Genomic DNA, 27,458 nt, shown 5'->3' on the forward strand with positions numbered 1-27,458 from the left:
ATGCTGTAAAGGACCGGGTAACCATCGAGGCATCTTCACTGAAACGTATATTGGACGGCACTATATATCTCGTCTATATTTACTATAATCAACGGAGATTTATTTGCGTAGAATAATTTTAAATTTATATTTACAACTATCTCCAAAATTTGCACTTTCCACCAAGAGCATATTTGCTAATAACAACAGAGAGCGCGATACAAATGATATGTAACATAAAATCTAAACAACTGAATATACATCATCCTATACAACAAAAAAACCTAACAAGGAACGACATGATCCCCTAATAGAACACAATGCTAATCCACTAATTACCAACACGTTTTCAAAGAGCATATAATTTGAACAAATCACACAAACTCTATCATTGACTATAACCACCAACAATCAAAATTAAGTAACTGCATATCATGACAGCACGTTGAGGTAGGCTCTTTGACAATATCAACGTCTAGATGTTATCTTGACGAGCAAATCATGTCAGCTTCATCCGCTTCCTCTTCAGGTTCCTCAATCTCTTCGTCTTCATCATCTTCATCGGAAGAACCGAATCTGTCAGGAGTCATCTGCTGTGACATATAGCGAGTCCACTGCAGGTATTAGCTTGTCTATTCAATAGCAGAACTGAAAAGTCGTCACTGGTTACTTACTTGGTCATTACTCTGCCCAAGTCCTATCCTCGTGTCGGTCCTCGAGTTCTCCGAGTCATCTCCCTCTTCATCATCTTTCGCACTGATAGCGAGGCCGTCGTCGTTGCTATACTCAGCAGCGACGTCACCGTCATCGTCGTCTTCCTCCGGACTAGCACCGGCAAGATCCTCCATGCCGCCCATGGTGAGAAGATGATGATGGTGAGAGGGAATCTCGGAAGTCGGTCGCTGCCCACCGAGTATTGAGTTGTCGCGAATTCGGATTTGCATGAGCGTTTCGTTGACGTAATGATTCCAGCTTTCACTGTTGATCGTGTCCTCAAGGACTGCGGGCGAGAGTGTCTCCGGTGGATACCGCTGAAGGAACTTCACAATTTCTTCCGAAATGAGAGTTAAGTGACCCATATATCCCAGCCGCATACGTGTCGCCAATTCATGGTCGTTAGATGCTTTTGTGCCAGCCACAATTTGATCGGTGATGTGATCTGTCTTGAAGAGCTCAATCGCAAGGTATCGGTTGTAACCTCGGTCGATAGGCCCATTGAAAATCTGTTGGATAATATCGAAGACCACATTATGCAAGAAATTATTCCAAGGAAACCGGAAGAAGAGGTCAATAATAGTGGAGACGACACGGTACTTGATAAGCTGATATTTTAAAAAGTCGCCCACAACCAATTCCGTCTCCTTGGCTGTGAACTCATCCATATTAAGCTCACCCGTTGCGCCAGCTGTCAAATTGCTTGCCCTTAGCGTTAGCTGAGTGTCAGAGCCATCGAAGTCGTCGGTCTCTGGTTGTTCATCTGCAGCATCGATTGGCGTGTCAGGTGAAGTCCGCTCATTTTCCGGATGCAAGGAATCAAGATTCTCGACATCCTCGAGATCATCTGCCTCAGCACTTTCTTCTTCAATCGTCGCTGGCGACAAAACTGCGTCTTTGTTGGGGCTGGTGCTCGCGGACGTCTTCTTCTTTCCAAGACCCCACCAGCCTCGCGACTCTGACACCGATTCGGATGTAGCATGTTGGTCAACGACTGACAACTCGTTCACTGATGTTCCTAGGTCTTGAATACCACCATCACTGTCCGTAAAGCTATTGCGCATGTCGTTGGCATTCGCCCACACCAGTTTGTTTTGCATTCGGATTGCATCACGCTGTGTCGCAACCTCTTCGCCTCTAGGATTGTTTAGCAGCGCCATGTTACTGCAATGTAAAAGTTCCGCAACAAGTTCGCAAATTTTAAACCTCTCAAACCCTAAGGGCTCTATTTCACCGAATGAAGTCTGCAAACGAATATCGCGCTTGTTCGCAAGCAACTGTTGAAACCGTGGAATATTCTGTGCCAAAATTTTCAGTAAATAGCCAAGGTATATGGGGTCCCGCGTATTTGGTGGATGCGATTCTAGAGTTATGGACATCATTGATACCATATCGTAATCAGAATTATTTTTCCGAATAAGTTCAATGATAACGCCTACAGCCGTAGCCAGAGCCGTTCCACCACTGTTGACCATTTGATCTGCCAGCTGTGTTACGATTTCCGGACTGACTAATTCACGTGTAAGTTCATTGGGCCCAATGGATGTGAAGTCATTGCTGGCATTCGCGGAGATTGTAATGAGCGCCTTTAAGAAGTCACCTGCGGCCGACTGAGTATTCGACGCAACGTCCGCGGATAAGAATGAAATCAGACTCGAGATAAGCTTTTGGGATTGCAAATAATCAATGATGCCAGTTGGATTGTCTGGTTTATCGGTACACAAGATCTTTAATAACAGGTCCATAATCGATGGAGTGTCGATGTGCCGCATAAATCGCACCACAAGATCCGGCTGAGTCTTCAAGAAATCGATCATTTGCTCAGTCTTTCGTTCGAGGAATTGTTCATTCGTCTTTGTGAAATAGCCTGCATAGACTGGATCTAGTGGTGCTGGCTTATCCAAGAATGTCCAAAACTCTTCTAATAGCTCGGTCTCTTTCAGCACCGTCTCGTAGATCGACCATATCTCAGACGAAAACACTTCGGACGACAATCGCGCGTACCTACAAATTATTAGACGACATTCTGATATATATTATCCACTTGGCAGCTGTACCTCCAGGCCTTCTCATCGTCGAATATGCCTGACGAATCCGGTTCGGGCGACGCAGTGATACGCGTGAGACCTAGATCTTCATCTTCCCGCTCAAGGTCGTCGTCGAGTAGGGTACTGTCTTCGTCGGCAGCGCCATCATTCTCAGCCTTCGGCTTGTTCAATTGCGTAATACGTGACTCATTTTCCACTGATATCTCGGTGGGCGTCGCCTCGCCATCCGCGTCCGCCGCCTCACACGACCTTTGCTCGTCACCATCGGCACTGATACTACTGCTGCTAGAGCGTCCGGTACTGGCACTGTTAACCCGTGGCGGCGTCCAATGGCTAATATATCGAAGGAGCTGCTGCAGTATCCGAGGCTCGCGCAGGTACTCGATGAGCTTCGCGTTGTGCTCCCGTAGTTCCTGCAGGATATCGTCCTCCTCCAACAGTTCCGCAATCGAGCAGTCCGGCTTCTCCAAAAGCTTGTTCACACCCGATACAGCATTCAGAGAAGCAAAGTTTGTGCTTACGCGCCAAAATGCCATCGGGACTGATCAGGAGACGAATAGAAGTGCTCGTGTGGTTGAAGGGTCCTTGTGTGGCCGGTGTATCGCAAATCCTGTGTCTCCAATGCCTTGCAGCTTTCTCTCGTTGAGTCCACAATTCAGCCCCTTACCCTAGCACCCAACACACTTAACTCCAACGTCTGTGACATCTTCTCGCAAAGCAGCATAGTTCTTGTATTGAGGCATTAACAATCAACAGTAATTTGCAAATAAGAGCCGCCATGTATGAAGACGAAGACGACGAATTTCTTTACGGCTCAACTGCAAAAAGACAAAAGCTGGACGGTGAGTGAGGTGACTGTGGCGTGAAAGCTACGTGAGTTTACTGACTTGAACAATAGATGGCGACGACAACCAAGGTACTTCATGAACTTTTTGGATATGGCTTGTTGTTCTTTGACTAATTTAGGAGAAGAAACAAAAGAGGATTCTGATGAAGATTATGATCCGGAACTGCCGGCAGATGCGTTACCTCCCAAAAGCTCGTCCCGAAAAGAAATAGTTGATCAAGCCAAGGGGACCGAGTCACCAGATGAGGACGAGGAAGACGAGGATGAATCGGTATGTATCAGTCTTAAAGACTGGAATACGCGGGATCATGGTCTGATCAATATGTACAGGACATTGAATTCGTCATTGAGGCGGCGCCTGGTCAGGAGGTGGAACCGCCTCCAGGGAAAGTCCCATACTCATCCATGCGAGTAGCAGGACAGCAGGCCAAAGGGGCAGGCACGCCTAGCAAGTCAGGTATGACAGGCATATGCGTCGTAAGTCATGCACCGCTGACATATCACGTATAGACGATTCAAAGCCAGCGCAAGCTAAACCTTCTGAACTTAATCTTGACAAAGTCGCGGAGTTGGATGGAACGCCAATAACGCAAGTGGACCTTGACAGTCTAGAGGACAAGCCATGGCGGAAGCCAGGTACCGATATCACAGATTATTTCAACTACGGATTCGACGAGTTTTCTTGGACGACGTACTGTCTTAGGCAAGACAATCTGCGTGATGAGTATGATCCAAACAAGCTCAGAACGGTGAGTTAAGTGGTTGCTCAGTCTTGTGTGCTAATGGATTACTAATTCCGTTACATAGCAAATGATGCAGCAAATGCAACAAATGCAACAAATGCAAATGCAAATGCAAATGCCGTTTATTGGACAGCAACAGCAAGCGCAACAGGAATTCTTTCCGCAGCAGCAAGGTGGATATATGGGTGGAAATCAGGGATATTATCGCTATTAGTTATCTGTTTTGAGTAGGTAGATGTAAATAATCACAATGATAAGTTTGTAGGATAATTGTATCATAGGAGTATAATGGCATTTTAGATATCGTTGGAATAAGACCGGCGCAGTAATCTCTCCGTGCTGCAATTGGCAATAATCAGTAGGCCGTAAAAGTTCTGGCAGTGAGTGTATAATTTAGTTACAATAGTTAGAGCAAATGTACAGTTACAAGTTCCCATCCACTAATGATGTGTGTTCATGCCGCCTTAAGCGGAGCACATCATGGGAGCCCTCAACCCCATGATATGACCATCGAACCCATGGTGTGTGAAAGCCACCTCTCCACACTCGAGTGATCTGACACTATCCCCCCGCGGCACACCAGAAGTATCAATGGCACCAAAAAATAAAGGCAAAGGCTCCAGTTCAAAGAGCAGCGGTGGCGACGATGACGCGAAATCGAAACTGAAGCCGGCCAACGCGATTAAAGTATGTTAATAAAAGCTCGGCACCTACACTTGACCCCTCGAGCATCCCAGGGCCTTGTACTGATTATTTGAAACGATAGCCACGACATATATTATGCGAAAAGTACTCAAAGGCGATGGAAGCCATTGAAAAGTTACAAGTCGGTGCCAAATTCGATGCAATTGTAAGATCTGTCTACGTTAAGCTTGTCTACATTCGAGACTGATCACGCATAGGCACGCGAATACTCGGAAGATAAGGCACGTGCAGGCGGCGATTTAGGATGGAAGCCTAGAGGGAGCTTGACGCGGGTGTTTGAAGATGTTGCGTACGCATTGCCTCCAAGTACCGTGGATAAAGTAAATTATTTTGGCTTCGACATGTTGCCCAGGACGCTAATTGTTATAGCCTATATATAATAATCCTCCGGTAAAGTCGTCATTTGGATATCATATCATAATGGTAAGCGTTTCAGCTTTGAGGGCAGCAGGCTTGAAACGGAATTTGCTAACGTTCGTTATAAAGGTCGAAGGCCGGAGGTAGTAGTTGATGGGCGATATATTATATAAAAATGCCATCACTCATCAATTTATCATATATCTACGTCAAGCTCTGATACTTCAGCTTCTCTCCGTAGCGGTCGCTTGTCGCTTCAGCTTGCGTACGGAGCATTGACCATTCAAAATCGGAGCCAAATTCTAGGTTGATAATCGAGTCATGCCAACAGTCGCAGTGTTGCTTGACTTGTGGATCGACCAATGGCAAGAGAGATTGACATACCATTGGGATAAATAAGTCCGGCGCACTGTATTTCGTGTAATGGACGATAGAGAATGAAGGTGCCGGGGAGTGGCACTAGCCAGGTTGTGCAGTGACGTTCAGCAATGCACTTGCTTGCCTGTATTCATAGAGTGAAAGTCACGTTACAAGTAACTTGATGACTTGGCTGCGACGAATGTTGAAACCGGGGAAACGACCAATACCAATACCATTCGATGCAAACGAGATTCGGTAATGATGAGATCATTTGTGGGAGACAGAGTGTCAAGAAACAGTGTCAAGAAACAGTGTCAAGAAACAGTGTCAAGAAACAGTGTCAAGAAACAGTGTCAAGAAACAGTGTCAAGAAACAGTGTCAAGAAACAGAAATGTTGCGAGTACCTGGCGAATTCATCAAGAGTCGAGCTCGGTGTACATGCTGCAATCAGAATCATTCCCCATCTTTCGTGTCATCACAAAGCTGGGATACACTCCACTCATGAATGGCCAGCCGATGCTAAAAGCCGGTGTAATGATAGTCTTAATAGAATATAGCCTTTGAGCACCAAATATAATGAAATGGTAGACAGGATATGCTACTATCTGACGCGAGTTCACCCGTAGCGATTAACCTTGACAAAATAGTTGGAGGGAACAGAGCCGATCCCTGGATTCTGCTGCTATTGTCGATATTCGCGCAATTCTGTGGGTTTGAAACTATGGATCGCGTGAAACTAGGGCTTTACATCCCGGCAATGCGACTCGGAGGCGTTGTGCCTTGCCAAAATAAATACTATGAAAAAATGGGCAAAACATTAACAAAGATCTATTCATCATTTTGTGCCATCCTGAGCTAATTTGTCTTTATTAAGTGATTTCCAATTGATTATATTATTTGTCTACAGAGTTTGAATCACGAACACAACTTGACAGCGACCGCCGTCCTAGATCGACCAATTTCAATAATATTCCGTGGTTCAGCATATAACATATATGCGAGATGAATCATACATATGGTACTGTTATTGCTGCAGCAGATGTAAATGATCATCTTGATGTTTGGCTTCCGGCAATGAGCTTGGCCTCGAAGAGGGATCCAGAGCAAATGCCCAAAAGCCCAGAGACAGTGAGGCAAGACATTGAAGACATCATAACAATTATCGTTTTGATCCTCGAAATCGTTTATTATGTTTATCAGATTTACAAAGCTCAGAAAGTGTCTTCGGGATCGAAGCTAGCCAACTATCGCAATCGTGAGTTTGCCCATTCTGCGACTGGTTTTGGAGCTCTACTGTCATATTATGAGATTTCACCAATAATTGCCACCAAATCAGAACTTGTTTCATTGATGTACGAGCAGCCGGTATTCAAAGACTTGTACCTCGTTTCGGATTCGGGGTTTGCACAGTTAGCCTCGAAATATCCCGAGGCTATGCAGATCGCGGTCGACTGTGCTCGTAGCGGCGAGTTCTTCGAAACTCCGAATCTGGTTGCGGTCGTCAGGATGCTCGACGGCATGTTTAATTCATCAGGTATATGTCCGTATATTAGGGCCATGAAGGAGGGCAGCTTAGACCAGTTTGGGGAGAGTGCCAATACTGGCCTCACAGTCTCGACCAGCCAAAAAATCTTACGGTCACTGAAGGCGATTGATTTTTCCCCGACGTACATGAAACAGGCGAACAATGAAGACGTTGGCACAGAGTCATTTCTAGTTGTCGTGAGCACTGTGGCATTGAAACTGGATGCATGCTGATTGCACAGCTGCACATCTCGATATATGTGACGGAGTACGCATTCTACAACCTGTGATACTTTACTAGTAGTGCCGACTGTTTGCCAACTTCCACTCAAAATTAATTTCTATTACTTGTCAAAAACAGAAATCCATGAAACTTGTGCATAAGCTGAATAAATACTTTCTCGTACATTTTCTATATTTTGATTTTGCCAACCGAATACTGATATTGCGAAACTCCGATGCCTTTCCACCGCAATTCTACAATGATTTATTGTGCGTGAGAAACAATTGACTTGTTCTTCCAACTATGACATGGTAAGAGCTAGAAGTGGAGGAATGATCTCCGAAGGATTGAAGCATCGAGACCAGCACTGCCTGGTAGTGGTGCTAAAACCGTCGATTGAACACGCGTCATGCGAAACCAAAATACACTGAATAACTTGAACACGTAATGCGGAGAGAAACTGCGCTAGGTGGCTGTGTATATTCGCTGCGCCTCGCTAAACCCCTGACCAGCCACTGCTGCGGCTTCTGCTAGTGCAGAATTTATAGCGATGGAATGACTGTATTGCGGATATTCCCCCCACCTGCCCATGGAATTCATATCATAAACCAGTACTTATGAATCGCGCCTGCAACAGCTGTCTATCCAGCGACGGCTGCGATCTCGCTGGAGGGCTGGGTGCTCACTACAATCTTATCTGGGGAATGGCTGGTAGCTGCAGCTTACGTTGGTGTCTGCAGGGTCGGGGAATGCGTATCAAACTTAAAAATAGATTAAGATTATCCTTTGTCGCCTCTTCGGTGCCTTGCTGCGGCTTTCCATTTGGCTACAGCCAATCTTCAGACCATATGTTTAAGTACGCCTGTTCCCGCTCCTACTCCAGTCTTCTGTAGATCGCATTCTATACAATTGCACACAATGGCCGCCGGAAGAAACTGCTTTATTATTTCTTTCCCTTACTTCGTACGTGTCGGTCGTTCTTTTCCCTCTCGAATCACAATGGCTAATTAATTTTATCTAGTTCACTATCTCTGCCCTCGTGCTCACCATTTTTGTGATTATCAGCAGCTTGGAGGACCATGGAATTCTATCAAAGTTGTACTTCATGCGGTTGAACACTCAGAATCTGTCCGTTACTGTCCAAAGCAACACTGTCACTGCGACTTCTATTAATCCCAGCTTTCCCGATTTCTTCCAGGTTGGCCTTTGGAACTACTGCCAGGGCACCATTAGCAGCGCCAACGTCTACACCATCAGCAACTGCAGCAATACCCATGGTCTCTTTTACTTCAACCCAATCTCCGTTATTGAGCAGAATTTAGGCATTTCATCCATCGATAACGTGCCAAGTCAAGTCGACAGTGCCCTGAAGGCGGTCAAGGCCGTTTCATACGTCATGATCATTTTATACTGTGTCGCCGCCATCTTCACTGTCATGGAATTCATTGCTGGCTTTTTCTCCTTCCACTCCCGTGGTGCCTCGGTCTGCACTATGATCATTAGCTTTCTCGCTCTGGCGTGTGTCGTCGCTGCGACTGCCCTGGCTACCGCTCTCTACTTTGTTGAGGCCAGAGCTTTCAACGACGCGAACGCTACGCTCGGCACTACGGCTTCCACTGGCCGTACCACGTTCGGCATCGCCTGGGGTGCTGCGGTGGCCGCCATTCTCGCCTCCATCTTCTGGTTGGTCTCAATCTGCTGTGGTTCGACACGACACTCACGCCGCAGTGACGTCGTCTACCACCCAGTCGACAGTGCAGTGGGTATGCGACAAATGTAAGCACGAAAATAATCAGTTAAAAGTGTGAATTAGTACGACTTGTGGTTTGGCATTTTTCTTGGTATTTATGACTGTTTATGTATATCAGGACCTAAGATTTTGTGGAACTTTATTGGAAAGGAGTTTTATGTGCTTTACGGGGTCAATTGCTTGTATCAAGTGAATAGAATTGGATACTGGAAATCATCGCTATGTTCAATACAGGACATCACGTAGCAGCTTACTAACATAGTTCAACGATCGGTGTGCTCGGCTAGACTACTCAGCAAATCTAGATAAGAATTCAATTCGAATTTTATTTTGAAATGCTATAATAAACAAGCAGCCTTGTCATTTTACCCGGAGCGTCACCGACGTGCTCGCCAAAACAGTCGCGTGTGTAGATCATCACGCGTCCATTGCTGGTCAGCGCAACCCTTAAGCCTAGCTTGGTCGTGATATGTCCAGCGCGTGCGCATGCAGACGTTGCAATAGGCTGTCCCGGGGCCCGGGGGGTAACGATGACGTGCAACGTCAGAAAGGATTCAATGCAATGAGCATGGTGCACCACTTAAGGCCCTGGATCCGCCGTCATTTGCTTGGTCGCTTCCTTGCAACTAGGTATCTACATACTAACCACTGCCTTTTCTTTGATATGACTGAAAAATTTGCCAATAAAGCCGCTTGGATTCGCGCAAAGAGGGAACCAGTCGTCATTGACGACGCGCCGAATCCTGAGCTCGCAGAGCATCACGTAAGGATCAAGGTATTCCGGATTTTTATACACCAATTAATTTTAATTTCTGGTGAGACTGACTAGTGGGCCTTGTAACGGTGTAGGTCGCATATACGGCTATAAACCCACTCGACGCGAAATTGCAATTCTTCGATGTATTGCCAATCAAGTTCCCGGCAATCCTCGGACTCGAAGTCACTGGCAAAGTCGTCGAGACCCACTGCCCACAATTCAGCGTAGGGGATACAGTACTGGCGAGTCTAGACGCTCTTTCCGGTCCCCAGTATGGTGGGTTTCAAAAGTACACGATTGCTCAGATGGGACATATTGCAAAGGTACGCGGGAAGCGAAGGCTTTGTGCGAATTCTACGATGCTAATCTACTCATCAGATTTCGGATAACGCAGACCTTTCGAAGGTTGTCACCTCTCCCGTCGCATTGTTTACCACTATCTATTACTTCACGAAGGAACTCCATCTCGATCTTCCAGATCTGTCGAATCTGTCGCCCGAACCAACAAAAGGAACCGTTTTGGTGTATAGCGGGTCTTCAGCCACCGGTGCAGCGGCAATTCAACTCGCTGTCCAAGCAGGCTATAAAGTCGTCACGACTTCCTCTTCCCGAAACGCAGATTACGTCAGATCTCTAGGCGCGCATGTCGTAATCGAGCGGACCTCCGAGGACCATGTCATTAGTGCTCTGAAAGCAGAACTGCCGTATATTGCTGTGTACGATAACTTTGGAACAGTGGATACTGGGAATGTCATTGCGCAGGCGATTGGAAAGGGCACGATTATTACGCTTGTCCCGTATAATTTGCCGTCAAAATTTAGTGATGTCGTAGTCAAGTTCCAGGCGACACCCGAAAGACATTTGAGCGCGAGCTCAAAGAAGTTCTTGATTGAGGACTATTTTCCACTGATTACCAAACCAGGTAGTACTGTCTTTAAATTTCAGCCAGGGCGATTGTTGGGTGGCTTGGATCAGGTGCAGGCTGGGTTGAATGAGCAGTTGAAAGGCGTGTCAGCGAAGAAGCTCATCGTTGCTCCCAATCAGGAGTAGCTAACGAGTCGGATTGTAATATATCTGTAACTATTACAACTTCAGGTGGAATTTTTATTTTATTTTAATAAAGAGAACTATTTTGGGCGTTAAATGCAAATAAATTTCGTATAATATACCACATCGTATTCTGGATCCCTCGAGACTACGTCATTGGGGAAACAAAGGTCATCCCACCTTGCATGGCCAACTGGGACAAAATAATGTGGAGCAATTAATCAATGACTATGCCTCAAGTGGCAGATATCGTGATTTGGTACCTTCTCATACAATTAATAACTGAGAGGTACAGGCGTCGGTATTTTACGTTTGTACCCGATACCACAGAACTCCCAACAGACTTTGTTTGGTACGAAAACCCTGCTAGCTTGATACAGCAGTTAGTCCTCGCGACCTTGTGAGCCCTGCGACATCCATATATCCTTCCCCACATATAAACGTTTTCTTTTATGCATGTGAATACCTCCGGTGTCTATTTTGTGCTGCGGAAGTCGACTAGAACTGTTCGTTAAGACGACTTCAATGCCTACACTGGAGCCGCCGGGAACGTACTCTGTGAAAGTCTGCCAGAGTAAGGGCGTCGATCCAACTGATGCGCTTCCAAGAGAGTTATTGTTGCGGATATTCAGCCACTTAAGCTCATTCGATCTACTAAAGCTATCTGCGGTATGTTGTCGTCATGTGGACCATGCTGAATAGCGAGGTAACAAGGCGTAGGTATCGAGATCATGGTATGATATCTGCTACGATGGCTCACTCTGGCATACGATTGATGCCACCCAATATTACACCCGTCTCAGTTCTGCACAGCTAACGCGACTGATAACTCGCTCGGGGAAGTACGTCAAGGATCTCAACTTGCGTGGGTGCATATACCTCGACATATTCGAATCACTCGGGATAGCAAAGTCGCTATCAAACTTGCTCTTCATAAGTCTAGAAGGCAGCCGCAAATTCGACCACAATGCGCTCACCCAACTAATCAAAAACAATAGCTCCCTCACACACGCTGACTTTTCGAGTTTAATGACGCTTACCAACGCAAGCTGTTTTACAATTAGTTCGTCCTGCCCGAACTTAGTCTCGCTCGACGTGTCGTGGTGCCCGTACTGTGACGCGAACGGGCTGATTGATATTCTCCGGAGCTGCAAATTTTTACGCGATTTGCGGATTTCGGGCTGCAAAGGGGTTGAAGACGAAAGTTTTATGCGCGAACTCCACAATTCCGCAAGACATTTACGGCGCCTGTCGATGGCATCTTGCACATCCTTAACGGACGAGAGCATGAGGGTGCTGGTAAGCGGCTCACGCGACAGGATACTCATCGATCCAGTCACGCGACGGCCGCATATTTTGCCTACAAAGATCCAGTATCTGAATCTGTCTTACTGCATTCTGCTCACGTCCCAGACTCTGTCGGACCTCGCGTATGCCGTGCCCGACTTGTACGAATTCGAGTTGTCCGGTATTCCGGCCATCCTGGAAGATGGGTTCAACGCGTTGATTCCAAACACACCGAATTTGACGTACCTGGACTGTGAGGAATGCTCGCAGCTCTCAGATGCGACATTGAACGCGATCGCGAGAGCCGATTGCGGCAAGATGTTGCGGCACGGGCATTTTTCGTTTTGTGAGAATTTGACCGACGAAGGTGTCACTAACTTGTTAAAGTCATGTCCAGCACTAAAGAACTTGGAGTTGGATAATACACGTGTGACGGACGAGGTTATTAATGTTGCTGTTCAAGTGACGAGGGAACGAGTCGGCAAGGTGCTTGACACACTGCAGAGGTTGGTAGATCGAGGTGAATACGGGGCTCCACAGGCCGAGGACTTAACAGGTGTGATTATGAGGCTCGCGACTTACGACTGTCCGAATTTGACGTGGCAGAGCACTCTTAGCGTTATGCGTCGTAATGAAGAGCGGGTGCTGTTTAACCGGCGGTCTATGGCATCGCGCGAGCGGCCGGCTCCATCGCAAGATTTAACTGATCCTCCGGAACATGCCCGGCTCTCTCAGGGCGACACAGTGCTCTTCCCGACTGGCTTCATTCAACTCAAATGCGCGTACGACCACCAAAAGGTAATTGACGGGCATCTTCAATTTCTCCTTATGGGAGACTTTGACACCGCGATCCAGCTTGAACGCGAATTTGCAGAGTACTGCAGCGGGGATCCCGAACATGAGTTCCTACGGTACGCGCAGCTCGCCGTGCGCCCAAATCTGCTAGTCGGAAACTTGCCTGCGCTACTTAATCGCGGAGGAGACGGCTCAGCACCTGGGCAAAATAACAACGCCAGTAACAACTTTACCTTGGGCAACATTATGCGTTCCCGACGTCGCCATCGACGGGGTCCGATATTGTCGCAGGTGTTGGACGCCCCTCCGGGTGACGATCCGGTTGGAATTGACGAGGGCACGGTTTTGCATCATCGCCGAAGAGGATCGTTCGCTGGATGCGTTATTGTGTGATATAATGTCTTGTCTTTATATGAATGATCTGAAATGACGATTGGGCTATGCTTATCTTAGAAGTTTCGATATTTGTTTTGTTAATAGTTTGTACATAAGTCATGTGGGAATGATGTAGCATGAGTGGATGAAACAGGGTCAGGTACTATGGCGCTTCACGGTTGAATAAGTAAGGTTTGTGATGGTGAGGGTCTATCGGCGTCATATTAATGGATATCAAGAACTAGCTTTGATTGCATGGCTTTGCTTCAGAATTTTATTGTCGAATTTGTATGCGAAATCTATTATGCTTAATTATCGTTTCAATCTAACTCCTTCCATACATTACTGGTAACGCCTACGAATGCAATCAATCAATCATCACGTCTTCTTTTCCCTCGCACCCGATTTTGAGAAATATCGTCGAATGAAACAAGCCAACGCCATCGCCAAACCGAGAGGAGGAATCCACTCGATCCACTTTGTCAACCGAGACGGTCGCACTGAGGCTATCGCGGCCGCCAACTTCGTATTCAATTCATCCAGACCCCCATTATTCCACACGACCACATCGGCAAGCTGTGCTTTCTCTTCGATAGACATCTGGGACGCGATTCGCTGCTCAACATCTTTCTCCGTCAGCACATGGCCGTCCCGCTTCAAGAGCCGTGTGCGCTGAAGATCAGGCGTGCAGGCAACAACCATTGTAACGCCACAGAACAGGTCAAATTTAGCTTCGAAAAGCAATGGAATATCCAAAACCACTATATCCGCCCGCGAAACGAGCCAGTGATACACTAACTTCCGGAAGATTGCTTTTCGTACCTCGGGATGTATTATCGCGTTCAACACTTTACGCTCGGTCTCGTTGCCAAAAATATACCGCCCCAACACCGGTCTGTTCAGGCCTCTCTTGCCATACTCATCGGGAGGTAAAAGCAGGTCCGGTATGTTCGGCGCAAAGTGTGCAACAATTTTCGCGTAGCCCTGGGTGTCGGGGAGAACGACCTCGCGCGCGATCTTGTCGGCGTCTATGAGCGGGAGAGAATACGGCGGCGAGGACAAGATGGCTGCGACCGTGGATTTGCCAGTTGCGATACCGCCTGTTAGGCCTAGGACTAGCATCTTCAATTTAGGTCAGGACGACAATACAACGGAATTGTACGAAGTGACAGAGTTGCTGTCTTCGACGCATTCGAACATGCAAGGAACGGATGCTCCATTTTGAGGCGTGTGTCATGTGGCTGTGCTTTGTGGCTTTTGTCCAGTGACGCAGGATGACTGGGCTAGGGTTGCGATTGGAGAAGCAGCAGACAACGCCGCCAGCGTCTAAGCACGCAACGCAAGCACACAAGGGAAAGGGCTCAGTCCTGACAGCCATCTCGCAATCCGACAAGCAGCGTTACTCTCCACACGAACTGTCCAGTCAACCGCCCCGTCTGCATTCATTCCTGCACCGACCGCCTGTCATAGTTTCGTGGTTCCGGTAGAATACTTGCTGATACAGTGACGTCGATATAGAGCGTTTTTGCTTTTGCTTGCCATAGTAGCGTGCGTGGCGTTATAAGTTATAAGACGGATAGTCATGGCGAGTTCTCGAAACTACGATATTCTTATTAAATTGCTATTGATTGGCGATTCCGGTACGTTGGTTTACTCTGTCTTTGAATGCGTGCAGATAAAACGACGTGGTTGTCTATGAGCCGTGAGCGGACTGTCCAGTGGTGGTGGTTGTGGGATTAACTTGGCGGAGAGTCGTCATACTGGTCACATCTGGCTACCTTCAATTTCAGTTGGGTCGTAACTGTTCTGTATCAGCGTTGGCTACATGACGAGTAATAGGGGAGGGGTACTAAATGGAGTGACTGGCTAGCGTTAGCAATGACCGCAGTTCTTACTGGCAGTTTCATATGTTTCGCCTTCGCCCCTGACGATTGTGCGTGTGTCGATGGCCGTCAGATCCACCATTCGGCCTTATTATTGTGCAGTGCGATGATATGTGATTGTAACAAGGGAAGCATACTGTCAGTCGAATTATACTGCGTTGTACTTGCATGTATGGCTCTGGTTCTACCACCTATCACCACCATTCAGGATCCGCACTGCTCACTGCTCACTGCTCACTCATGAATATCAATTCGGACTGAACTAATCTAACCAACCACAGGTGTCGGTAAATCATGTCTGCTTCTCCGCTTCAGTGAAGACTCATTCACGCCATCATTCATTACAACCATCGGCATAGACTTCAAGATCCGAACAATCGACCTCGACGGCAAGCGCATTAAAATGCAAATCTGGGACACTGCTGGTCAAGAGCGATTCCGCACGATCACGACGGCATATTACCGCGGCGCGATGGGCATTCTACTCGTGTACGACGTCACTGACGAGAAATCGTTTAATAACATCCGCAACTGGTTCTCCAACGTCGAACAGCACGCGTCTGAAGGCGTTAATAAGCTGTTGATCGGGAATAAGTGCGATTGGGAGGAAAAACGCGCCGTGTCGACGGAGCAGGGCAAGGCCCTTGCCAACGAACTCGGAATCCCATTCATCGAGGCCAGCGCAAAGGCGAATATCAACGTCGAGGAGGCGTTTGTTTCGTTGGCTAGGCAAATAAAACAGCGTGTCGATCTGGCGTCGGAGCCGCAGCAGGCTAATAACATCGATATCAGCAGCGGACAGAAATCCACGGGTGGCGGAAAGTGCTGCTGACAAAATTATCTGTTAGCTTCCAACTTTACAGTTTCGCAATAAAGCCGCTGGTGAATGATGCTTGTATGTATGTCTTTGCGGAGCGTAGGGACCGTGTGTGGAGGATGATCGTAATGCATACGTGGTAAATATCTAATTACTCCAATTCTTACAACCTCTCTCGATGGACCGTAACTTTATGATATAGTGTAGCAAAGAAGGCATGGCAAGGTTCTTATGTTTTATTATATTTATCTTCGTTGTTTGATTTCTGTGTTACAATGCTTTGTGCGTGTGTGTGTGTGTTTTTTTTTGTGCGCCTTTGTTCCTACATGCTATTTTTTTTTGTCTTAATTAGTTATCTATTAATGGACTTACACGAGAAAGATATTAGTCCGTTCAATGTTAATTAAATGAAATGTCGACAATTCCGACGACTTTGACACAACAACTTAATATAATTGATTAGAAGCTTGCCACTATTAATTACAACTAATAATATACGCAAACATAAATAAACGTCATAATCGTACAAATAAAAGCAGTCAAATCTATACTTAACAGGCCATAGCAATAATAAAAACTCAAAGAATAAACAAAAAAAAAGGGCAGGAAACAGTATAAAGATAATGAGTAATATGTATATAAAAAAAAGGAATTACTGGGGGACGACTGCAAGACCATGTATACTGTATAGCACACGAAATAAAGACAATACGGCCCATGTCGTATAGATGACGTGGAGAGTGCAGAGATGGAGATACTGGGAGAGCTGTACACCTGACAAGGACCGATTAAACTGCGTGAATCCGTTGCCGTTGCTCTTGTTGATTTCCAACTTCAAATACCATCCACTTATGCAGAACCCGTAATTTTGACAAATCGGAATTTACACAGTCCATGTCCGACCAAAGACCAACCAACGTAAAATTTACATATATAAAACCCAAAATCCAGGATGCCATGAGAGGATAAGAGGCAGTCGTTTAGGCCCCTGAGGATCCTTGTTGTTCTGGTTTGTTATGTGAAGGAACTTCTCTGTCCCAGAACTGGAGTAAGAGGTCGCCGTACCGCTGTAATTCCTCCAACGGAATGGCGAGTCGGAAATCACTTAGCAGCAAAAACTGTAGTTCAAGATGATTTAATTCCTCGAGTGGCAATCCACCAACCTAATCAGAAGTCAGTCCTGTACTTACGGGTTCACAGAAAGTAGGATTTTTGCAATCACCTTTGCATATCGGGAATTTTTGTAAAATACATCAGAGAAAAATTTGCTGGCGACAGTGACCCCGGCAATGACCAGACGATGAATATTATAACTATCCATAACAAACACGTCTTGTGGTGGTGGCGGTGGTGGTAGTGGTGGAGACGGCGGCACGAATTGCTGCTGTGCAAATGGTAATTGTTGCGGCTGTCCTGAATATGTAGGCGGATCGTGCGGGATTGGCTGATGCCCATGCTGCGGAGCGTACGAAGAAAATGACGATGGCGTCGCTGGTATTGCGGACGGGATCGCCGTGACAGACTGTGTGCGGTAATCGGGCTGTAGTTGTTCCAGTGGCTGCTGATGTTGTTGTTGCAGTTGTTGTGGTGCCGGTAGTGTGTACTCGCTGAACTCGCCTGCGTTTGCGCGCTTTGATATCCGGTCGAAATACACGAGCAATGATAAAAACACTTCATTCGTGGCCGGACAATATTTCAATATTCGCATTAAGTATGATTGTAGAGATATTGCCGGGACATTACGTCCGTGGAATGCGAGCACACTGGATGCTAGACCTCTGGCTCTGCCGTCGTGCGAGTGGTGGTGATGGGATATGTAGAGTGCGTCATTTGCCTCTATGATCCGCTGCAGAAGCGCGGATATCATGACGAGTACTTCTGAAACTGGGTGGTTTAATATGTCGAGGTGTGACGGGTCCGAGGCTGGGGAAGTGAGCGTCGACGATGTGTGGGAGGAGTTCGACGGCGACGATTGCTCCACTCCCGTCGCGCCCGCAACAGAAGATCCCACGATGGACCGACTGACCGAGGATGATATGGTGGAATTATGATACTGTAGAGGAAGCTGTTGGTTGGGAGCGACCGGCCCGCCGGGATAGTCGGTCATGGTTTTTTTTTTTGGCGCGCGAAGGTCGACTTCGAGGCCGCGGTCACGACGGGCCGGAGGGACGGGAGATCACGATAGTGGCGACTGAGATGAAGGCAGAGCGAGGTCCGACAGACACGGATCGACCTGTATTTGACGTCGATTTAGTCCGGCAGCGAGTTGGCGGACGCACGGCAGGCGCTCTGCCCGTCGCTTAGATACAGGCGCTCGCGCTGCTAAGCATCGGGGTATGTGTTGCTGTCGGCAGTTTGGTGAGATCGCGAGAAATGCAAGAAGTAGACGGAGTGCCGGACAGTGGGGAGACCGAGATGAGGAACGACTGACGAGGATGCGCGGCGCCGAGTGTGGTTGTGGTTGTGGTTCAATTTGACGTCAAGTCGCAGTCTACGCATAGCATTAACAATTGGGAGGCCCGTGATTGCAGCGTGGGTACGGTGGTTGGCAAGGAGCCCTCTTTTCCTTCCTCATTGCCATTCGTTCTCACCGTCACAGCGACCAAAGATATCAGTGACTACGTACGCGCATACTTAAGTTAACCAAAGTTAACACAACCTCCTTTGTTCTCAAAAAACTCATATGAAATTCATGTCGCATCTTTCTCAAATAATAATACCGTTGTGGCAATGTCAGCATGATTTGTTTAATGTATTAAGTCTGTATAACTTTATGTCTCCGAATTCCCGCGAATGAGAATCAGCAGCAGTTTGCCAAATTAGCTAGCAATCAAGTGCTCTGCGGCCAGCCTCCAGTAAATTCATAATTTATATCGACTGCTCTTGTAATTGTAATCTCCCTGGTCAATAATGGCATGAAGAAATAAAGACACTACCAGCACCACTGACGAAAGAGCAAAGCGGGTTAACTACAGACTACAGACACAAAGTATATTGATCCACATACGCATCGCAAAATGCGCCAAACGTACACTAGAGAATTCAAAGCGAAATTCAGTTTGTGGATAATGAAAATTTGAAGGTTAGAGTCGAACTGATTTTTGTGCTGTTATTGTGGATTTGTTACGTCGGATGGCCATTAAACCTGGTTTCGTCTTCTTAACCCGGTTCTCGATCTGCGCGGCCCATGACTAGATGTACGCCTAGATTGCTTCACAAACTCAGTGTCACGTAGCGATCCCTCCTCTGTGCGTCATTGCAAACCCTTGCCCTCAGAGGAAGTCATATCAATCGAGTTCGCACCCCGTTCGCCCATCACCACTTTTACGAACGTTTCTCATACCAGCTACCATAATAGCATCGCAACCTCACCACCAAAACAACAGCTTCGACTCTGGATACTATTCACACGCAACGCGGATGGATGAATCGAAGCTTCTTATTCAGACACACACTTTGCCCGGCACGATCACGCAGGTGACGGAGTATATCTACCCATGCTCGGGCTGCAAATCTCGTGTGACGCGGACGAGCATGGCGGACCTGCTTGCGGCATTCACATCCGTGTCCGACGGCCAGTTCATGCGGTCTTGCCAGCGGTGTCGCGCAAAGGGTATTCAGAACCGGAAGCGCAGACGCGAGGAGAGTGCTGTGGATGGACAAGGCGGGAGCAGCCATGTGAATGGGGATGAAGACGACGAGGAAGATACTACTGGACAGGGACAGATGGACTTCGAGGCAAAGTGCGGGACATACGAGGAGTTCTGCGACGCGCTCAAGGCGTTCATGGTGCAGCACGATGAGCATCCGGAGTTCGATTCTGAGAGTGCACCATCGCGGTTCAGAATCACGATTTCGGCGAGCGCAATCATGCCGCGGTCTCCGACTTGTCCTGCGCGGACGGTAGATGCCATCGTAAGGGATACTGCCGAGTCGCAAAAAATTGCAGCGCTGATGATCAGAGACTCAATGTTTGATTGCATGGGGTACTTCTTCCAGTTGCGGAAAGGAGGACGACCACATCCGGATGGCGGCAAGTACAACTTTTCGTGCTCGCGCGCAGAGGAACGCAAGGGTGCATATGATCGCACGAAGCGCATGCGCGATGGCGGCATTCGTCAACGTCGAACCAAAGCGCGCGAGTTTTTCAGATGCGAAGGGCGAGTGATGATGTGTTTCTCCAAGACAAACGCGTGGGTGACGATAGCATATGGACACAAGCGACATGTCGAGACGCCTAAGATCCACGACAAGAAAAAGCCGAAGGAGACGGCGCCGTCGCCGGCCGGTGTGCAAAATGTCGCCCAGAGTATTCAGAGAAACGCCCATCTTGATGCGACAGGACCGTCGCAAATCGATCCGGCGCTGATGGATCCGACGGAGGCGCTCGCCCATGCTGCGCATTTGCATCACCAGGTGCATTCGCATCCACACGCGCCTTCTGGAGCGGTATATCAGCAGGATCATTTCCCAGATCACGGTGGAATCTCCTTGCACACCGTTGGATGAGCAGAGTGATTGTACGATTAGGTTTATGGCGTTGTATTTATATTGTTTGGTCCATGTTTGGTTGTATTTTTTGTATGAATATGTGTGTGTATTAAGAAATAGTTGCGGGCAATTATGTTCTTTGGTAATAGCTAATCATTTGCGGTTTTGTGTTTGTTTGATGCATATCTTTTGTCAGGAATAAACGCAATACTTAATGGACATATTCTGGTAAATAGCCGACGACGAGATGGGTTGTGGCTCAGTCTGAATATTTTTGTGATTTAGTTGTCTCTAAGTTTGTAGTTCGCCGCATAGAAAATTAAGAATTGTAGGAGATGGATGCAGTCTTGACTTAATTAGATTGTTTAAGTATGTCAGGGATCGCAGAAAAATATATTATCTGCGGCACTATATTTTTATTTCATCAGCCGCAATTGGACATATGACTTTTTAAAATATAATATAATTATGCTGTTTATTACATATTAGGTCTAGGAGGACGGCCACTAACGTTCGTCATCAAAACGCGAAGCAATCGCGGGTATCGGCGGCTACTGGCGGGGACACCGTAATAATCGAATTTTGGTTTCCAGATTCACATGCGTGGCTGCGCAATAAATCATCCCACGATTCATCACACACTTCAAAAGAACTGTCGAGCGTGAGAAGAATCTGAGTCGCTGTGGCTGGTACAGGATACAAATATATAGTAGTTTATATGTTCAGAGGTTGATTTATTTATATATTTTTTTTGCTGGTTGCCGCTCAGGTCATTCATGACATAGATAGTGTGAATGGCATGGGGAACGTGACTGATAGATAGATAGCCTTGCCCGGTTCGCGAATAAACCAAGTAGAAGCGTGCTGAGTCTACGGGCAGCAAATGGATGACAGTTATAAGAGGCGTGGCGGTAAAAGAAAACCGAATTGCTGTATTGCATTTAATTTCAAAGTTCAAAGCACATGTGTAGTCTGTAGTAGATCTTAAAGTATTATTCTTCTTTATTTCAATCGAATTGTGTTGCTGAATTGATAGTTACGGCTCCAAGGTGCAGGAGATGGTTACTAATCAGTCTCTCCGTGCTGTTCTCGAGGCTAGAAATTCTGCAAGAACGCTAGCAAGTAGAGCAATTCGAAAGACGCAACACTTTAAACATATTGTCCGCTTACACACACACACACACACACACACACACAAAAACCAGCGAATGAAACTACTAGTAGCTGATCTAAGTATTGTGGCGTTTGGCCTCAGCGCACTTCAGAACTGATGGAAAATATCGTAGTTCTCGGAATTGGGGACGGGCTCAAAACCCACGAGTGTCACACTAAACGCGCAGGTGTGGAGTACTCAAAAGTGACAACGCCACTGACGCAACTCGGTCTGGCTGTCTCGCGGACCAGCTCGTTCACCTCGTTAACAGATTCGGCCTTCTGCGAGCTTGTCTTCTATCGCCCAGGAACTCACTTGTCACTCTCTTACTGTACAAAAACGCACCTCTAGCTGGAAATTGTTTCGTCTTTAGTCTGCTGACTGCCACTTCGATGTGATTGGCCGACTGGCAAGCAAATGAGTCGCCGCACGTGAGCCCGATTAGGCAAGCCAACTGCCACCACAGCTTATCAGCGTAAGTCCACTGTGGCGGTGCACTAGCCCTATCGATTACACTATGCCAAGATAACATGTCTGTTGCGGCACATTCGCAGCTATGGTAGTGGCATGGCGATAATGCGCGACCACTGGTTGGCTGGCGCCACAGAATCTGCGCGGCGGTGGCAAGGCCCACTGTGGCGGTGCTGAGGGCGACTCAGATCCCGCAGAGTCAATTCAATCATGTGGCGATGCGGAGTGGCTGGTGACACACGCCGTCGGCACGACGAGCGCCGCCTTCGTTTCCTTCCTTGTCGACCGCGGTCCTCTTCTTCATGCCCCCTCGTCGTCCGCTTTGCTAACCATCTGCCTATTCGACTAGACTTACTTGCGGACAACAATGGTGGCTCTCGCATCAGCTGTGCAACCAAACGACCCTGCCCTCTACTCCCGCTACCAGTTCCAAGTTCAGCATTCCGCATACCAAACTTCTGGCTTGGCGTATTCGTCTCCTCAGCTCAACTACTCTGCCGGTCTGCGCTCGCCGGCACTCTCCACGCACCCGTCCTCTACCAGCATCATGAGCTCGGCAGGCAATATCAGCTCCTCGGCTACCACGGCTCCGCGCCAGATCTCACCGTCGTCCTCGACTTCATCGGCATCGTCCATCCTGACAACGTCTCCGACTCAGATCTCTACCTCGCCGACTTCGACGAGGTCTTTTATTACACCGCCGCCGCCGCCTCCCCCCCACCTGCGATCACTCAAGAAGCCAATGTACCGTCCAGCGGTACTACGTTACGGCACATCCCTCAAGGTCAATGGCGAGGACTGGTCGCAGCAGCTCTTCTGGGGCCAAATCCCGTCGGTCACGGGCCCACCGAGACGAAATCACTGGATCCCAGACGACAACGTGAACGACTGCCAGACCTGCCACAAGACCTTCACATTCTGGGACAGGCGTCACCACTGCCGAAAGTGCGGCCACATTTTTTGCGCCGCGCACTCGTCTCATTTGTTACGTTTGGATCAAAACTGCAATTTCCATCCCAGTGGCACGCTGAGTAGGACTTGCGACTCGTGCGCGACAGCGTTCAGCAGGAACGTCATTGAGGCACTGAATTCGCAGGGTGCGACCGCTGGTACTTCCGCATCCGTTGCCGCGCTGGATAACATCAATCGCATTACGAATATGGTCCGAAATTCGTCCGGCGGGCGACTCCCATTCGACGACGTGTCCGATGATGAATCTGACCGCAGTAGCAACGTTTCAACCCCCACAGTTATGGGTCGCTCCTCGTCCGGGTCATCGTATTTCTATGGCTCCGGTACTACAACACCCGAAGTTCTTGAGGGCCTTCCCGCTCCATTCCAGCCTCACGATGTCCTTGCTGACTCCTCACCACAGCTTTCCCGGCAAATCCAGCTCCACGTACAACAGCAGCTCGGAGGCGGTGGGCTCACTATCCCACAACAGCCGAAGAATGATGTGCCGGTCGGCACACCATCTGAGCGGACCGGAAGCTATGTTCCGACCGATTGGAATTGGTCCACATTTTAGATTTTCCTTTTATTGTCTCATGTTTGGTTAGCACGCATAGGCGCTGGTGGTGTTATTTTTTTCATGTCACCTTTTTTAATCTTCTTTATGAACCTTTACTGTAATATTACACATGATCAGAACGATAGATTGACATTCTTGGACAGTTGTCGGTGGTGTATGGATATGTTCTTTATTTTTCGGCTCACATCTTTCTAAATTTCTATTTTGGATATTTCTTTTTACTGTGATATTACATGATATTACTAACTAGTCATCTCGGTGGAGTTTAATATACATTGTACTGAGTTGTGTTTAATAATAGTTGATTTATGGAGTCATTTGGATGATTCGGTTGTATTGTATGACGGATGGGAAGAGTGCTAGCGAGGTAATACTTAATATATGTGGAACTACAATTTGATGGCAGATGTTCATATTTTGCGCCGCAGTTAAATGGGGATAAAGTCGTTTTAATGCTCCTGCGTAATCGCGACGACAGATAGACAGAGTCGCATCCTTGCGACACCATGGAGTCGCGTGGTCTGATATGCCCGGATTATTGAATTAGGGGTAGCATGATGACGATGATTATCAATCGCAGCACATTGTGACGTTGTGAAAACCGGTTATCATGATTATTATCTTTGTAGATGCTACAGATGTCATATATGTCCGCTAGCTCAACTCAACACCAAAACGCACGAGAGTATGAAATATCCAACTCATTTTACCCAGCAGATATCAAATTGAACACCTTTGTTCTATATAACCTCCATCTCAATATCAGATCAATCACGGCCACGACGTCTCCAACTCGCCGGCCCATTCCTTCCAGAACGGTCGATATGCAACAACGCTGCCTTCCAACATGTCACTAAACACATAGCTCCCTTGCCGCACACTCCTCACTCCCCCCACGTTCTGTTCCATCACGGTAACAACAACCGGCGCTACGGAATGCACAGCGACAATTACGGCAGTATGATCTGGCGCACCAACGTATTTCTCCTCGACTAACCGCCCAGACTGACCCGAGGAACTAAACCGCGCACTCTTGAACTGCAATATATCGCCACGTCGCAGCATCTCTTCGTCTCCGCTCTTGGCTCCAGTCGTGGGATTAGAAGACCAAATTTCGACGCCGTGAATAAAGCCACAACTCTCCATTGCACCGCTGGCTTTTAAGGACTCTTTGGCGACCGTCCAGCATTCACCGTCACCTATTTGTCGTCCGACATTCGCCTCCACAAACTTAGCAACGTTCTCGCCGAACGAGGTTGCCGCAGCCTCCAAATCACTCGCACTTGGGCGTCCCGGCGGCGGGAAGTCAACCCTTTGTGCGGACACGTTATTATCGTCGTATCTATCCACCTCAATTCTAAACTTCGTCCGAGACAAGTCCGGGAATCGGACGGACAACATAATGGTCTTCGTGTTCCCAGCGATAGCGATCGTGGAAGCGTACGTCCGGCCGGACAAAAATGCCGGCAAGTGTAGCAGCTTCATCGGGTTATTGCCCATCGCGTACCATTTCTTTTCCAGTTCAAGGTCGACTTGTGGCGGTGTCCATTGCGTCTGAGCCGGTTGTTGGGGAGCAACTGCCGGCATCGCTGCGGGAGGTGGTTTTGGTGTCGATATCGGACGCGATATTAGCCCCGACGGTTTGGCAGGCACATTTGCACTGTCATTGAAACTGTGTCGCGAAGAGAGTGTACGCGGTCCACTCCGGGTCTTGGTCTACAAATACAATCGAAGACAATAGGTTAACCTTCATGTTCATAAAAATTTCTAACATCAAAAATGCACCGACGCCATGTCCAAGTACAGCCAGAAAATAACTGTCCCATTACACCCCCCTCACTCATACATCTCATAATAAAAGAAGCTAGTAGTAATCCCTTACATTGTTATTCATATTACTCTCGACATGATTCTCGGGAAACGCCCCAGGGAACGAGGATTGCCCGACGACAGGTGATGTAGGCGATCCTCTCAGCGCAGGGTTTTTTGGCTTTGGAGGAGGCGGCGGAGCCTTTTTGCCAACAACAGAGGTGCTTTGGGTATGTCTGTGGCCAGACGGCACAGCTTGCCCGATCAGTGCTGGCGCAGGCGATGTCGACGAAAGACCGGCCCGAGCGCGAGATATTTCGGACGCGAAGTTAGGATACCTCGGTGTTGGCTGGGAAATTGGCGGCGGAGACACAGACGGCGAGCGGCCATCAGCTACGGACTGCGAGTATCCATGGCCACGGACAAACGGCTGCGCGGGCTGTTGATAGGACGGTGTCTGTGCTGGCGATTGTTGTGGTGGTCGATAAGTAGGCTGCTGTTGTGGTGGTTGATATGCAGGCTGATGTTGTTGTGGTGGTTGATATGCGGGCTGCTGCTGCTGTGGTGGTCGATAAGCAGGCTGCTGCTGCTGTGGTGGTTGATATGCGGGCTGCTGTTGTGGTGGTTGATATGCAGGCTGCTGGAACGGAGGCGTAGACACATTGCGGGGTGGTAACGACGGCATAGGTCCGCGTTGCGGTAGTGGAGGTGACTGCGCCGATGGCGTCAAATGTGCGGGGGGTTGATAGGTCTGCTGGGGCAGCGGATAGCTCGGTGATTGGAATGCCTGCTGGGGCGGAGACTGATATGTCTGCTGGGATTGCTGATATGCTGGCAGCTGGTAAGTCGGCTGCCCAGGCTGAGCCGGAGCAGGTGGCTGATATGCCGGCTGTCCTGGTACATGACCTGGCTGCTGGTACTGTGGTTGTCCCTGAGGCTGATACTGCGACGTCTGACCAGTTGGTCTCCATTGTTGTTGTTGCTGCTGATGACGCTGCTCCTCTTGCTGTTTCCTTTCCAACGCCGGCTGGTAAAGGTACGCGTATTCTTGCGAAATTGCCGCCGACCCAGCATCTGGATGAAACTCGCGGTGCTTGGGCGGGGGCGGGAACAGCTTTGCGTCAGTCAATTCAGAGACTGGCTTCGACGGCTCTCGGGCTGGCGCTTCATCTAACGCGTCACGTTAGCATTCGCCACATAATTCTTCCACCATCATCTCAAAATTGAGAAAAAGAAATAAACTTACGGTTACTCGACGAAGCGGCCAATCCGCCGAACTTCCCCAGCCCAAAACTCTTTGGTACCATGCTCGACGACCTTCCGGTCGACGATGACGATGACGACGCACCCGCAGCACCCTTTTCCGGGTGCCACCCATTTTTCATAATATCTGCAAATCCCATCTTTTATCGCTTACTACTTATTGTTGAGTCTGAATATGACTGGTAGTGATATGCGGATGATGCAATGTGAACAATGATGCACTTGTTGACGGAAGTACTAGCAACTTAATCGGCTCTTTTGCAAAGTATATCGACGCGCGAGAATTTCAGTTCAGGGAAATTTATCCACAAACAGTCGGTTTGATGTATTCTAATAAATAGATAGTAAAACGTCGAATCCAAGATCTCCGAATTTTGGTGCGCGATTAGGCGTGAGGGGAGGGGTAAGGCGAGGGCAAGTGCAACGCGTCAGCAGCGGCTCTGTTCAGGCTCCTGAGTAAGAACTATGTGCGTGTTTTTTTAACGACTCGTGGTGTACGGACGAAGCCAAACGTCAGCAATTTTTTTA

General features: G+C 48.0%; 13 protein-coding genes across 13 annotated transcripts; 9 read left to right on the forward strand and 4 right to left on the reverse strand.

Annotated features, from left to right (window-relative positions):
* Window positions 1-65: 65 nt before the first annotated feature.
* Window positions 66-3,526, reverse strand: V1513DRAFT_462188 (SIT4 phosphatase-associated protein-domain-containing protein). The gene is made up of 3 exons (XM_066899924.1): window positions 2,751-3,526; window positions 654-2,697; window positions 66-593 (listed from the first exon to the last, which is right to left on the reverse strand). Exons 1-3 carry the CDS (start codon window positions 3,275-3,277, stop codon window positions 462-464), a joined length of 2,703 nt encoding a protein of 900 aa, XP_066755901.1. The 5' UTR covers window positions 3,278-3,526; the 3' UTR covers window positions 66-461.
* V1513DRAFT_456555 (Fip1 motif-domain-containing protein) lies at window positions 3,520-4,545 on the forward strand (the record flags this gene model as incomplete). The annotated part of the gene is made up of 6 exons (XM_066899579.1): window positions 3,520-3,583; window positions 3,640-3,657; window positions 3,708-3,859; window positions 3,919-4,045; window positions 4,099-4,337; window positions 4,396-4,545. The coding sequence occupies 6 exons, from the start codon at window positions 3,520-3,522 to the stop codon at window positions 4,543-4,545; spliced, it is 750 nt and encodes a 249-aa protein (XP_066755902.1).
* Window positions 4,546-4,634: 89 nt separating this feature from the next.
* Window positions 4,635-5,569, forward strand: V1513DRAFT_169343 (uncharacterized protein). The gene is made up of 5 exons (XM_066894265.1): window positions 4,635-5,018; window positions 5,098-5,181; window positions 5,234-5,356; window positions 5,406-5,459; window positions 5,523-5,569. The coding sequence occupies exons 1-5, from the start codon at window positions 4,923-4,925 to the stop codon at window positions 5,538-5,540; spliced, it is 375 nt and encodes a 124-aa protein (XP_066755903.1). The 5' UTR covers window positions 4,635-4,922; the 3' UTR covers window positions 5,541-5,569.
* A 971-nt stretch (window positions 5,570-6,540) lies between these two features.
* Window positions 6,541-7,668, forward strand: V1513DRAFT_437405 (uncharacterized protein). Its single transcript, XM_066896915.1, has one exon. The coding sequence runs from the start codon at window positions 6,757-6,759 to the stop codon at window positions 7,510-7,512; it is 756 nt and encodes a 251-aa protein (XP_066755904.1). The 5' UTR covers window positions 6,541-6,756; the 3' UTR covers window positions 7,513-7,668.
* A 421-nt stretch (window positions 7,669-8,089) lies between these two features.
* V1513DRAFT_437409 (actin cortical patch SUR7/pH-response regulator pali) lies at window positions 8,090-9,469 on the forward strand. Its single transcript, XM_066896916.1, has 2 exons — window positions 8,090-8,464; window positions 8,523-9,469. Exons 1-2 carry the CDS (start codon window positions 8,420-8,422, stop codon window positions 9,279-9,281), a joined length of 804 nt encoding a protein of 267 aa, XP_066755905.1. The 5' UTR covers window positions 8,090-8,419; the 3' UTR covers window positions 9,282-9,469.
* V1513DRAFT_437410 (chaperonin 10-like protein) lies at window positions 9,470-11,172 on the forward strand. Its single transcript, XM_066896917.1, has 3 exons — window positions 9,470-10,026; window positions 10,101-10,331; window positions 10,387-11,172. Exons 1-3 carry the CDS (start codon window positions 9,721-9,723, stop codon window positions 11,056-11,058), a joined length of 1,209 nt encoding a protein of 402 aa, XP_066755906.1. The 5' UTR covers window positions 9,470-9,720; the 3' UTR covers window positions 11,059-11,172.
* Window positions 11,173-11,396: 224 nt separating this feature from the next.
* Window positions 11,397-13,860, forward strand: V1513DRAFT_462194 (uncharacterized protein). Its single transcript, XM_066899925.1, has 2 exons — window positions 11,397-11,724; window positions 11,776-13,860. Exons 1-2 carry the CDS (start codon window positions 11,581-11,583, stop codon window positions 13,528-13,530), a joined length of 1,899 nt encoding a protein of 632 aa, XP_066755907.1. The 5' UTR covers window positions 11,397-11,580; the 3' UTR covers window positions 13,531-13,860.
* Window positions 13,785-14,708, reverse strand: V1513DRAFT_437414 (dephospho-CoA kinase-domain-containing protein). Its single transcript, XM_066896918.1, has one exon. It carries the CDS (start codon window positions 14,632-14,634, stop codon window positions 13,891-13,893), a length of 744 nt encoding a protein of 247 aa, XP_066755908.1. The 5' UTR covers window positions 14,635-14,708; the 3' UTR covers window positions 13,785-13,890.
* A 127-nt stretch (window positions 14,709-14,835) lies between these two features.
* Window positions 14,836-16,682, forward strand: V1513DRAFT_437415 (ras family-domain-containing protein). Its single transcript, XM_066896919.1, has 2 exons — window positions 14,836-15,152; window positions 15,677-16,682. The coding sequence occupies exons 1-2, from the start codon at window positions 15,095-15,097 to the stop codon at window positions 16,225-16,227; spliced, it is 609 nt and encodes a 202-aa protein (XP_066755909.1). The 5' UTR covers window positions 14,836-15,094; the 3' UTR covers window positions 16,228-16,682.
* Window positions 16,683-17,192: 510 nt separating this feature from the next.
* Window positions 17,193-18,319, reverse strand: V1513DRAFT_374192 (cyclin-domain-containing protein; the record flags this gene model as incomplete). Its single annotated transcript, XM_066894842.1, has 2 exons — window positions 17,193-17,375; window positions 17,435-18,319. 2 exons carry the CDS (start codon window positions 18,317-18,319, stop codon window positions 17,193-17,195), a joined length of 1,068 nt encoding a protein of 355 aa, XP_066755910.1.
* A 1,211-nt stretch (window positions 18,320-19,530) lies between these two features.
* On the forward strand, window positions 19,531-21,177 carry V1513DRAFT_437419 (uncharacterized protein). The gene has a single exon (XM_066896920.1). The coding sequence runs from the start codon at window positions 19,633-19,635 to the stop codon at window positions 20,719-20,721; it is 1,089 nt and encodes a 362-aa protein (XP_066755911.1). The 5' UTR covers window positions 19,531-19,632; the 3' UTR covers window positions 20,722-21,177.
* A 1,364-nt stretch (window positions 21,178-22,541) lies between these two features.
* V1513DRAFT_169685 (uncharacterized protein) lies at window positions 22,542-23,989 on the forward strand. The gene has a single exon (XM_066894266.1). The coding sequence runs from the start codon at window positions 22,695-22,697 to the stop codon at window positions 23,853-23,855; it is 1,161 nt and encodes a 386-aa protein (XP_066755912.1). The 5' UTR covers window positions 22,542-22,694; the 3' UTR covers window positions 23,856-23,989.
* A 323-nt stretch (window positions 23,990-24,312) lies between these two features.
* On the reverse strand, window positions 24,313-27,342 carry V1513DRAFT_437423 (uncharacterized protein). Its single transcript, XM_066896921.1, has 4 exons — window positions 26,914-27,342; window positions 26,138-26,837; window positions 25,859-25,868; window positions 24,313-25,574 (listed from the first exon to the last, which is right to left on the reverse strand). Exons 1-4 carry the CDS (start codon window positions 27,068-27,070, stop codon window positions 24,630-24,632), a joined length of 1,812 nt encoding a protein of 603 aa, XP_066755913.1. The 5' UTR covers window positions 27,071-27,342; the 3' UTR covers window positions 24,313-24,629.
* Window positions 27,343-27,458: the final 116 nt, after the last annotated feature.

The sequence above is a fragment of the Lipomyces chichibuensis genome (genome assembly GCF_038497645.1).
Source record: "Lipomyces chichibuensis strain CBS 12929 unplaced genomic scaffold V1513scaffold_3, whole genome shotgun sequence".
Lineage (NCBI taxonomy): Eukaryota > Fungi > Ascomycota > Lipomycetes > Lipomycetales > Lipomycetaceae > Lipomyces > Lipomyces chichibuensis.